The sequence below is a fragment of the Lethenteron reissneri genome, chromosome 49 (genome assembly GCF_015708825.2).
Source record: "Lethenteron reissneri isolate LAM-NWPU_2019-01 chromosome 49, ASM1570882v1, whole genome shotgun sequence".
NCBI classification, from domain to species: domain Eukaryota; kingdom Metazoa; phylum Chordata; class Hyperoartia; order Petromyzontiformes; family Petromyzontidae; genus Lethenteron; species Lethenteron reissneri.
In genome coordinates, this window is record NC_083827.1 from 10011216 (window position 1) to 10023449 (window position 12234).

General features: G+C 51.4%; 1 protein-coding gene across 4 annotated transcripts; it reads left to right on the forward strand.

Moving 5' to 3' along the window:
- The first annotated feature begins 566 nt into the window (after positions 1–566).
- On the forward strand, positions 567–12203 carry FBXL6 (F-box and leucine rich repeat protein 6). Of its 4 annotated transcripts, XM_061572004.1 has the most exons (13): positions 577–811; positions 1150–1308; positions 1366–1388; positions 2535–2999; positions 3852–3952; positions 4453–4611; positions 5022–5091; positions 6174–6305; positions 7076–7183; positions 7833–7964; positions 8295–8526; positions 9072–9312; positions 9800–12203. In XM_061572004.1, the coding sequence occupies exons 4-13, from the start codon at positions 2610–2612 to the stop codon at positions 9960–9962; spliced, it is 1728 nt and encodes a 575-aa protein (XP_061427988.1). In that variant the 5' UTR covers positions 577–811; positions 1150–1308; positions 1366–1388; positions 2535–2609; the 3' UTR covers positions 9963–12203. The 4 variants fall into 4 exon arrangements, with proteins under 4 accessions (XP_061427987.1, XP_061427988.1, XP_061427986.1 ...); XM_061572003.1 differs by having other exon boundaries at positions 567–633; positions 1150–1388; XM_061572002.1 differs by having other exon boundaries at positions 577–1010; positions 1150–1388.
- The last annotated feature ends 31 nt before the right edge of the window (positions 12204–12234 follow it).

A 12234-nucleotide genomic window follows, 5' to 3' on the forward strand; every position in this document is an offset into this window, starting at 1 on the left:
ACCCCCTTCGCCATCTTGCTCAGGGAAGGCGCCCCGTGTGTTTGTGTGGACACTGAACCCCCTCCGCCATCTTGCTCAGGGAAGGCGCCCGTGTTTGTGTGGATACTGAACCCCCTTCGCCATCTTGCTCAGGGAAGGCGCCCCGTGTGTTTTTGTGGACACTGAACCCCCTTCGCCATCTTGCTCAGGGAAGGCGCCCCGTGTGTTTGTGTGGACACTGAACCCCCTCCGCCATCTTGCTCAGGGAAGGCGCCCCGTGTTTGTGTGGACACTGAACCCCCTCCGCCATCTTGCTCAGGGAAGGCGCCCCGTGTGTTTGTGTGGACACTGAACCCCCTCCGCCATCTTGCTCAGGGAAAGCGCCCCGTGTTTGTGTGGATACTGAACCCCCTTCGCCATCTTGCTCAGGGAAGGCGCCCCGTGTGTTTGTGTGGACACTGAACCCCCTCCGCCATCTTGCTCAGGGAAGGCGCCCCGTGTTTGTGTGGATACTGAACCCCCTCGCCATCTTGCTCAGGGAAGGCGCCCCGTGTTTGTGTGGATACTGAACCCCCTCCGCCATCTTGCTCAGGGAAGGCGCCCCGTGTTGACAATGGAGAAAAGTGGCCCGGCTGCAATCGCTCCCTCGGCCTCGTAAGCTCGCTCTAACTCGAATGAATGAGTTTGCTGAACGTGCCGATCCCTGACAATCGACTTGTCCCCCCATCACCGTTGAGAGCCGCTTGTCAGTGAAAACATCGCCGCTTCAGAGGTCGACGACGTAGGCGGTTGTCCTCTCACGCCGAGGCGAAGACGGCGGCGGCGGCTGCAGGTGGCTTCTTCTCTAAAGCTCCTCAGTTCGCGCCCCCACTTAACGACGACTACAGCCGAATGGCTTCACGAGTTTGCCGCGCCGGCCCCTGCACGGTCGCGATGTACATTGTCGAGTGTTTGAGCGAGAGGCCATGGGGTAGAAGGACCGGAGGTGGAGAAGGAGGAGGAGGACTCCATGCAATGTCCATGAAGTCGAAGTGAGAACATCGCCCGGGCGCTGCCAAGTCGCGTCTCCCACGCCGGTCCAACTGCGGCTCTCTTACTAAGGCAAGCGCCGCCGCCTTCTCGTGTACAACAAACACAATCTAATTTAAACAAAATGTTTGTTTTTAACAGGGAGACGCGCATTTGCCTCGGCATCAAGACGCGGCGAACCACCCTCGCGTCCTTCGCTGTCGATGGCCGTAGCCGCCCGGCTGCCCGCGTCTGACAACGACGACGGTGCCTGCCACCACCACCACCTGGGCACCACGAAGGCCCTCAAACCCCTCGGCGGTGCCTGCCACCACCACCACCTGGGCACCACGAAGGCCCTCAAACGCCACATCGGAGGTGTCGCGTCCACCACCCCTTGGGTAACCGCGGATGCGCGGCGCCGCTTGTGTCATTGTCGTTGTTGTTAATCGATGAGTCGCTGCCCTGCCTCGATGTGGCCGTGGCTCTCGTCCATTGCCCGTAAGTCGCTTCATCAATGCGGTAGCAGCAGCCGTTGATTGTGTGCGGTATTTGGGTTATGATTTTTAAAAATCGAATTAATTCCCCGATCCGCCATTCACTCGTGGTTCGATGGGTTGATATGCCCGTGCATGATTCGCAACCTCAGTTAATTCCGTGATGTGTAATTATGTTACGTCATTCTATCATATCAAATACCGTTGCTGAATCGGTTCATTCATATTAACAATTCATTTTATCATCCATCATTTCCCACGGGTAATTCCTTCCTTCATCCATTCCTTTAACCTATCTTAAAATTATTCCTCCAATCATATATTCATTCTTCCTCCAGTTTGTTGTCTTGCGTATGGCATTAATATGTTCAAGAGCTCAATATCGAGGCCTCCCAGCTACGAGAGGGCTTCAGCAGAGAGAGTTTGTGTAGTTTTGCGATTCCTCCATTAAAGGAGCGCAGACTACCGTTGCTTACTATATGGGCCATAGTTTGGGTTGTATGGCCACAATCCCACTGTGGTTTTTCGTTAATTTACCGTGAATGAAGGAGCTGTGAGCATCAGGCCTGTTGATGTTCTGATGTGGTTCTTAGTTACACCACCAGTATGTTCAAGGAATGCCAAAGCCAGGAGGTGCGATGTTTGGGTCTCGAATGAGGTGTTTATGACTGGACGTCCACATCGTCCCACTCCAGTATTTGGATCTGCGTAAGATTCTAGGCAAATGACAGAAGGGGTGATCAGTCCTACTTAACATTGGTCAATGCTAGTCGGTCAAGACGGGAAAAAAACGTTGCAAGGCAACAGTGCAGTGAAACAACTGGTTTTGCTGGACTGCCCTCTGCATGCCCACAGCATAGCCTAGCAGCAGTCAATTACATCAGTTATGTAAGCATGATGCAGGCCCAAACATGCTTGGCTTCTGAGATCTGGCGAGATCCGGTGCATCATGGGTCATTTAATCAAAGGTCTGTTTTATCTGATGTTGTTGAAATCTGTTCCTGTGTTTGTGCTGAAACCTGCCGTCTTTAACGCATGTTGTAATCATAGGAGGCCCAGAAATAAGGAGCGGTGCCGTCCACCAAGAAACTCTCCCCCATCCTCCCTCGCACTGCAGCCGCTCGGATGGCCTCAAGAGAGGGCGGCACCGTGCCGTCCGCCAAGCGAAAGGCATCGGCGGTGATTGCCAGCGGTGTCTCCAAGAAGCCCCGAACTAGTCGCACCTCTCAGGCTGAATTGACCGTGGTGCAACGCACGGACAACGACATGCTCGTGATCGAGACGAGCTGGAGCGGATCGGTGCTAAGCGGCAGGAGGAGGGTGAGCGCCGGTGCCAAGAAGGGTGCGAAGAGCAAGAACAGCGGCGGCAAAGGGAAGAAGTTGAAGACGCTTGCCAAGAGAAAGCACGTCAAGAGCACGGCCTCCAAAAGAGCAGAGACGAGCGATAATTCGAGCAAATTTGTGTTGGAGGGCGGCAAGGCCGGAGCCTCGGGTTCCACAAGAGAACCTATGGGGGTAAGTGATATGTTTGTGAGCAGGCAAAATTCCATTGAGGCATTGAGACTGGTCTCAGTCACAAGTGCACGGATGAGTCATGGGAACACCGTCTACTCGTAAGCGTCTAAAAATGACTTAAATAATAACTTACCCAGTTGTGTTTAACACACACTTCAAGATGTATTGCATGGGCAGTGTGGTATCAGGCCTGGTGCTTGGGGAGTGCTGGGGTTGGCCCTGCTTGACCTATTGACCCTATGCCCTTTAACAGTATAGATCACTGTTACGATGGCCCCCCACACAGCAGCTCTACTGCACCCCCTCCCCATCCAAGAGGGGCTGGAGCCGGGCCTGTGTGGTATAAATAGTAAATGATGATAATACACATTATGGTCACGTTTTATTTGCACAACTCTGAGGTCACTAACCTGCATGGTCTTAAAATGTCTGGGGAAAAGGCAGCCTTAACATCGCTATGCATCGGGTGGAAAAGCTTTTCCTTACTGTCACCTGAGTAGGACTTTCAGAATACCTTTGGCAGGTTGCACATTAAGGCACCTCAGTGTTGTCCAATAATAGGAAGAATAATCAGCGGGTCACCTTTAACGCACTCATGCACAAATGAGATGCTTGCACCTGCTGTCCTGCTCTCACTAACATGCTGATGTCGGGTCACAGTTCCCATGTAGTCGCGTGACTCGAGAGCAGTTGAGGATAAATATCATTTGCTTTCCACTTCAAAGTGTGGTTGTGAAATTAAGTCGTGGACCCTTATCTGGCCCAGGGGCTGCAGGTTTCTCATCCCTGCTCTTTAACCTCGTGTCTCCTCTTGTGCCCCCATGCCTGTTGGCCGGGATGGTGCTCGTGGAGGAGGAAGACGTGGGCTGGGGGACGCTTCTACCCGAGGCGGTGCTCATCATGATTTTCCAGTGCGTCGTGGACGGGGACGGTCCCGTCCCGTTCCTCTGCAGGTTAGAGGCGCGTCGTGCGAGCGCACTCGGGACACGCCAGAGAAATCGGCGGTCTCGCCACACTCTTGTGCGCGCTTGTGCGCGCTTGTGTGCAATGGCGTAGCTATCCTGTGTGCAGGCGGTGCAGCTGCACTGGTGCCCAAAGGCCGGAGGGGCCAAGCCGCCGGACTATGAGGAACGAGAGGGGCGGGGTGGACAGCAGGCTCCATTTAATTCTTTACACGAGGGCGTGTGCCAAACAAGTTATGCCACTGCTTGTATCTATTCCAATGCCATGATACATGAGACCCACGTAAGACGTTCCATGGTCTTAATTTGTCTTTGAGTTAGTTTAATAATATATTTCCACCAAGGTTATCGGATTTACCCCCAGATCTAATGAAATTGTGCACATTTTTGTTGATTTAGTCAAAGTTAATTTTGAATGGAGAAATCACGAATGAGCGCAGCTGCGGATGACCACGACGATGATGACGATGGACAGTAATGACCGGCTGCAGGGCGGCGCGCGTTTGCTGGCTGTGGCGCGGCGCCGCGGAGAGCCCTGTACTATGGCGCCGGGTGCAGATCTCGCGCTGCTGTGTGGAGCCGCAGCTGATGGGTCGCTCCTCCTCCAAGAGCCAGATTAAAAGCACCCTCTCCTGGCTCGTCTCAAACAGGTAATGTCCCATTCTACTCCTTTTTCCATTGGCTCGTCTGAGCCGCGCCGGGGCTGTGTCGAGCTAGGACGGCGTGGCGTAGGAAGGCACCGGGTTGTTTTTTTTCCCCATAGTTGAAGCAGCTATGCTATGTCCTCACAGTGTTAATAACTGACGTCACACGCAATGGACACATAATTAGCCCCAATCCTCTTCCATCTTGGCCCCGAGGTAGATTTTGATAACTTATGAGGCCAGCATATCAATGTTTGGTCACTGCTTGGCAAAGCAAATAACGAGTGAAAAGCACTAGTGGAGAGCATTGCGATGACCTGGTTCAGGTGTGACAATGGAAAAATGTCAATCGCGTACACCCAATAGTTGTCTTCGGTGGTTGGTACTGATGGTGGAATGGCTTTGTGTCTCCACAGGCTGTCTCTGATGCAGGAGTTTCAGCTGAGTGGCTGGAATGACCAGGAGATGGTGGACTACGCCGTGCGGGTAAAGGGCATCACTTAATGGAAATAAATATAACCTACAATCTTTTGTCAATCTACTGGTCAATGGTAGAACAAACATTTCTGCCGCACTGTTTACACGCGATTGCTCTCAATTTTTTGTTAGCGTGAGCCATTGCCCTTAAGCGAAAAGGAAGTGACATAATTAAACGTACGTTTAAATAATAGCATAGAATATTTATTCCTTGGTATTTGCACTTTTACATATGTTTATGTTCATCATTATTAAAGTTAAGTTGAATAACACAATACGATATAATGTGTTAATATATACGTACAGTGTATATGTTTAAATTTAAACAATATATGTTTATAACCCCAAACCCTATTTTCATTATGAGCTTTGAGTATTCATATTCCCGGATTTAATCTTTGCGGCATTCTCCATGAACATATACCCCGTGAATATTAATGGATAACTATACATGGCAAAGGGTCAATCCTTGAACCACAGTCACAGAGATGGCACGTGGCTCAGGGCTCAAAGTGTTGAAATACTGTTTTGACATCATTGAGATCCTCGGTTGAAGGCTGGGCAACCATCCATGATTAAATAATTTTATCTCTTTGATGTGTGTGCCGGTTTTGGCATGTTGTTCGGCATCATGTACTGTGAAAGCCTATGTAGCAGTATTCAATAATATTCTCAAGTATAGAGAGTTGGTGATCTGGGTCACCAATCGGCTGCACGAAATAACCGTGAACTCAAAATTGTTGGGGGATTTTTCTCCCCACTTAATTCGGTACACGTCAACTCTCATGGAAAATCATAATTGATTGTGATTGCCATGCCTCCATGGCATGGTGTGTGATATGACAGACAACTGACGTGGGTAAAAAACAAATGAAGACCTCTAAAGTAGGTCAGCGATGTCGGTTTCCAGTGGCTGTTCTCTAGCAAGGGTGATGACGCACACCGTGTTCTGCAAGAGCGCCAAATGTAGAGTTCACCTAGCGACATGAAAGACGATGGCACAAGTGGAATTCGATTGCAAAACAAAAACATTTAATAAATACAACACAAATCGCTCCGCCTCTAACCTTGCCCCTGGTTTTAACGCACAGGTTGTGAGCTCGGAGTGCCAGCAGCTGTCGTGCGTGCGCCTCAATCGCTGCGCCAAGCCGGGCAACGAGACGCTGCTGCTGCTCGGCCAATCCTGTGCCGGACTACACAGCCTGGACCTCAAGGACACCAGCGTAAGGAGCCGTCCGCTTTGCCCTGTCCCACGCACGACTCTCTGCCTCTCTCCTTTCCGTAAACAACTCCTCCCCGTGGGCAGGCAGCGTGCACACCCCCACACCACCCTCTCATCTGCCCTTGCTGTTGCTGCCACCAGATGAAATCTCGGTAACAGGTGTGGAGTCTCGGCGCACGTGCAATCGTTTTTCTTTCACAGCGCGTGACTTTTAAGTCTGCGTGACTTTTAAATAAATGACCGTTGTACAGACTGCTCTCTTGCGTGTGAGATTGAAGTGTACAGGATTTTACAGCTTTTAAAAGAGAAACATGACAATGAAAACAAGGCCAGTTTGAGCCGTGTTTTGTCCTTAAACTGACCTGCCATGGGCTACAGTTGCTTCAACTTTAATACACACGAATGTCATAGTGTCAACATGTGTTATCACACACTCTTTTGAGTACGGTCCATCACAAATACGCATTGATCACACAGTAAACTCTTTGGAACAACTCTGTTTTAAGTCTATTCCAAAGTCTTGGCTCACGTTTTTTGGTGGACCCTGGAGGATGTGACACTTGCGTCATCGATTAAATATTTAAACACATGGCCGCGCTGCACACCGCAGGACCAGTGAACTCTGAACATTATTTTTGGAACCGCCCAGTGAAACACTGAGTGGCAGGAGTGGTAAGGATGTTGTTTGTAGTGGGTGAACACCTATGTCCTGCAGGTGTCACAGACGGTGCCAGCATTTCATGTCCTGTTGTCTCGTGCCCCGTCGTGCAGGTGGAGATATCTTCTGCCGTCGCGTTTCTGGAGGCTGCTGGCGATCGCCTACAGAGGCTGTGGCTCACAGCATCGAACAACCTGAACGGCATCTTCACAGCCATTTCCGTACGTCACCAAGAGGGCTGCGTGGCCACAGGGCCAAGGAGCCGTGAGAAATGGGAGGGGGGGGGAGGTGGCCTGAAATGAGTGGTGAAAAGCAGTGCCCCATTCCTCACGCACACACATTGGAGTAAACAAGTACGGCTTAGAATATGAGCTGTAATTAGTACACAGACCTGGTATGAGCTCCGGTTTCTTCGATTTTAATACTTGCACCTCACGGGATATACTTGTTTTGGGATGACTACTGAAGCATGTGACTGAGGTCTGCAAAACATGGCCCAACTGTACGTGCTCAACCAGCACGCCCCCAATCTACTGCTGGATGAGGGCCACCGCTCATCATGCGGTTTGTGGGGATCATTTGACTGTACTACACCATGCTGGTCAGTGTGGGTTGGTGAAGGTGGGGAACAAAGATGTGAGACCTTAGAAGTACAGTACAACAACATTTTGCTGTACTGATAAAATAACCCACAAAGCGGCCTACGACACCTATTTTTTGCATGGTGGACATGCATCCGAGCACTCTGCTCAACCTCCCATATCTGATGAGATCATGTCACCCCTAGTCATAATAATGCTGTTGTGTTACCGAGTGTCTTTGTGAGTTGTGGAGCAGTGAGTGAGGTGAGGTGTGGTTTGCGATTGGCAGAGCAACTGCCCGGCACTGCGTGTGCTGGAGGTGGACACGCGGATGCCCATGAGCCCCGAGATGTCGGCCCACAAGCTGCCCACGCTCAGCTTCCCCTTCACGCGACTCCAGAATGGCTGCCCGCACCTGCAGGTGCCGCCCCCGCAACCACGTCCCATGTCGTTACCACATGCCGCACCGGGCCTTCACAGGTCACTGTTTCATGCGCCTCAATGGACCTGTATTTAGCCACTCCAGGTTAAATAAAGGATAGATCACGCTTTGATCTTGTTGTTCTTCACCACGCTGGTCAATGTCTGTTAGTGCAGGGGTCTATGAGTAAATATTCTGTATAAACGTTTGGTAGTTCCACCAAATTTCACCCAATAGCTGGTTTCCTGCTTCTTTGCCAATTCCAGTGATTAAATCTCGTCCGGCACTCTCTTCTGTTCACACTGTGCCTCTGCCCTCTCCCCGGCGTAGGTTCTGCGGCTGATGAACATGTGCATAACGCCATCGGGCCGCGTGCAACCGGACCAGGACACGGGCGGCTTCCCTGAGCTCCAGGAGCTCAGCCTGGCCACTATGGACCGCTCCTCCATGGCGGACACCACCCTGTGGCAGCTGCTGCACCGCTCGCCCCGGCTGCGGCTGCTGGACCTGCGCGGCTGCCCCTCCATCACGCCCAAGTGCCTGCTGCAGCTGCCCTGCTACGGTGACGATAACAAACGCGGTGACCATGTGCCTTGTGGGAGCGGGGGCGCTGATATTAGAGGACGCGTAACACATGTTCTTGTAAAATCGAGCGCCAAGGCAGAGTTCACAGGCAGTGAGATGGAGGTGTTTTCGGAGACGACATATGATGGGAACTGACAGTGATCCTATATAGTCACAACTCTGTTGAGCAGGACACGTGATTCGGATGGACAGCTCCAGGTTTCTCAAAGCGGTCTGCTACAGCCAGATAAAGAATGGCGCGCATACAAGAAGCAGGCCACTCCACCATAACCCACCACCTTTGTTATCACCAGCAAAACCATCACTAAGTAGTGTAACCATCAAGTGTATAATAATAATAACAAACAGCATTGTTCGATCAAGAACTCGGGAGGCGTGGTACAGCTGTTCGGGGACTCAGGTGCCGGGGCCATGAACAGGTGAGGGGGAAATTGCCCGATTTCATTCCCTGCACCAACACCGGTGCCACACCAACCAGGCTGTGCCACTGAACCCCGCACTGTCGATCGTGCGGGCCCGCAGACCTCGAGGAGCTGTACCTGGGCCTGTACCTCGGCACGGCATGCGAGGCGCGGCTCAAACGCGACGTGCAGCTTGTGCTCGCTCGCTGGGCCCACAGCCTCTCGGCGCTCGACGTCAACTCCCAGCCCTGCCGAGAGGCCGAGCTGGAGGAGGGCCTGTTCAGTCTGGCGGTGCCGCGCGCGGCCAGTCGCCTCGAGACACTCAACCTCGCGGGCACCGTGGCCACCGTCGCCGGGGTCAGGTAGGGGCCTGCGCTGCGCTGTTCGCAACACAACCCTGAGCCCCTCGGCAAGGGGGGCGGGGATGGCCTCCCGACCGATCTACTGCTGGATGAAGATCTCACCAAGCCGTTACCATCTCACTGTCCGTACATTAGCCAAATCGAGCCATTGCTATTCGACAGGGTCCTTCAACTGGTGGCCCCGTAGGCCAAATGTGGCCAGCAAAGCCTCTTGGAGAGACCCGCTGAGCCATATGGCTAGTCGAGTCTATGAGATCCAATGTAAAATGAAAGGGATATAAACAGGGGACGGAGATGAGAGAGCTGTAGACAAGAGGTACAGATTAGTGATGACATGCACACACATTATGACGTGGTGTGGCACACCAGTTTTCTACACGTCTCACCAGAAAATATTGTTGAATATTGCCACACCAGACCCACACTGCTGTTCTTGCCACATCTATACCGCCGGTAAACACTGTCCCCATCCCTGTTTCTCTGCCAGTGCCGTGCTCCGGCACTGTCCTCGGCTGTCGTCTGTGAACCTCACGTCATGCCGGAATCTACCGCGGGGGCTCAAGAGGCTGCACCGCACCCCGGCCGAGCTGCAGGAGTTGCGGGAGAGGCTCTTGCCAGGCCCCGCGGAGTCCGGTGACACGGTGCCGTGAGCTCTGCGCGAGGGCTCCCATTCATTATCCGCACGTCACCCATCCAACGTCTCATCAGACTTTCCCTTGCTGCCTGCCCACATGCATATGCACTCAGGATGATGAGGTTTCGATAAAATATATTGGATTTTTAGGGGCAATTTTGGATCGTGTTATGGAATTTTTAGATCATGCAATTTATTTAATAGTCTTTGTCCTAACACAGGTGTCGCACGATGCCACGTGGTTTGGTTCTGGATCGAGTGGGCCGGCTCAAAGCCACGCTTAACTTGAGGTAACTCTGAGCATGGTCTTAGCTGTGCTCAGGATTCCCACGAGTTGAGACTCAGCCAAGCCATGGCCGAGCCACTCGTGTCTTTGGAATACAGAAACTATTGTTTGCCTCGATGCAGTTCGATTACACTCCATCTGTGGTGCTCATGAGAACTAAAATGAGGTTTTGTACCTTTGTAAAACTTTTTTTTTCAGTAAATTCCACCGTTGACCGGTGTTATTATTTACATTTAGCAATATCCCGCAGAGCTACAAGACATATGCAGAGAAGGCTCTTTGGAGGCGGGCCTCATGTGTCTACCTCCGGCACCTGACTTACAATGCCGCACTGTCTTTTTAGCGGAGCACAAAAGTCCAGGGTAGAGGGAGGGATAATGGCTCCCCCACCAAGCCCCAATATGAGAGCCTGGTCCTTGGTAGAGGTGGGATAGTGTTAATTAACCCCACGACAAGAGGAAAGGGATTTATACACTGGCACTTGTTCTACCTTCGCTGGAATTCTACTTTCTTAGCTAATGGTGGCACGAGCCTATGCTGCATCCGATCATACAGTGCAGAGACGGAAGTGAGGGGTTGTGGGTAGAGTGTGGGTTAAGTCAGGTGGTGAGGGTAGGGCACATGAAGCCTGCATCCAAAGAGCCTTCCCTGCAAACAGATATTGCTAAATGTACAGAATAAGAAGACCAGTGTACGGCGGAATTGTAATGGGAAAACGCGTCTCGTATGTTATGGGCAGGGCAATCGCAGTCCGGGCACTGGGGAGTTTGGTGCCCTACTGCGTTTAGAGGTGGCGGAGGAGGCGGTGGTCTCCCAGGTGCCTCGCTTTGTGTATCTACGTGGCGCCCACTGGTGCTATCGGGGCCACGTTACCCGGTGGAGGTGTTCTCTCATCAAGGTTTGAGGCTTGTGGAAGGGGCCCAGCTTTGAAAGGACCGGGATCCATCCTCCATGGTGCTATGACCCCCATCGTCAAAAGACCTGCCTGCCTATTTTTCTGCGCATGTATGTTTAACATAACGCGAAGGCGTGCTGCTCACAAACAGCAGAGAAGGCACGACTCCCATCGTGGCTTCCATGCTTTGGCATGTGACCACCACATTGTAAAACGCACTCGGCCCTTGCGGTTTGTGAGCGGCAACACTTTTGGATTTTAATTCTCCTGCAAACTGCTCCCCGGATTCACCTTTTGCAGGAAATCAGTGTTGCAGTGTTGCCTCCTGTTTGAGGCCACAAACACGAAGACGAGTGTAAAGTGTAAAGTTCGTCCTTGCAGATACTCTGATATTTCCTGTCAATGGGTTTGTGTTTCCCCATGACCCCTTTGTTGGCACAGTGACTGTGTTGGTCCCAAGGTGACCCCCGTGGAGCAGTTGTGAAGTGCTGTCCAGTAGTGACGGCGCCCCAGGTGGCAAGATGTCAACTACCTCGCCTGGTATACAGGAGGTCGTGGATTCGATCCCGACCATGACGCCGGTATATTTGGAGTTTGCATGCCTCCCCGTGGTCGAATGGATTTTTCTCCTCCACATTTAGACTCAACATGCATTGAGTATTTTGCTGCTATAATTTTCCACACGATAAGCCACTTCGTCTAGCTATCGTTTGTGCCAAGGTCGCTTCTGAAAAAGAGCTACATAGCTCAGTGGGCCTTACCTGGTAAAATAAAAATAGTTTAGTTTTTTTACAATGTCAGGCTGTTCCCTAAACCTCATTAAGGCCTCATCGTCTTCGCTTTTATGCTTTTACATGTAAGAATTGGGTCCTGTGGGATTATGGTGCTCAATATTGTTTGTAATGGATACATTTGCATTTTTTAATGGTTACTGTGTTTTGATCGATGGGCTAAAACATAAATTTGTACGAAGCCAACTAAAAAAATTTGTGTAGTGTGTCATGTTTGATGTAAAACAAAAAAACTTGGATACATGTTTGCCGTTACTTATCATCACAATAAAATATTCAACGATGTTATTGACCCCCGCTCCCTTTTGTGCGCTCG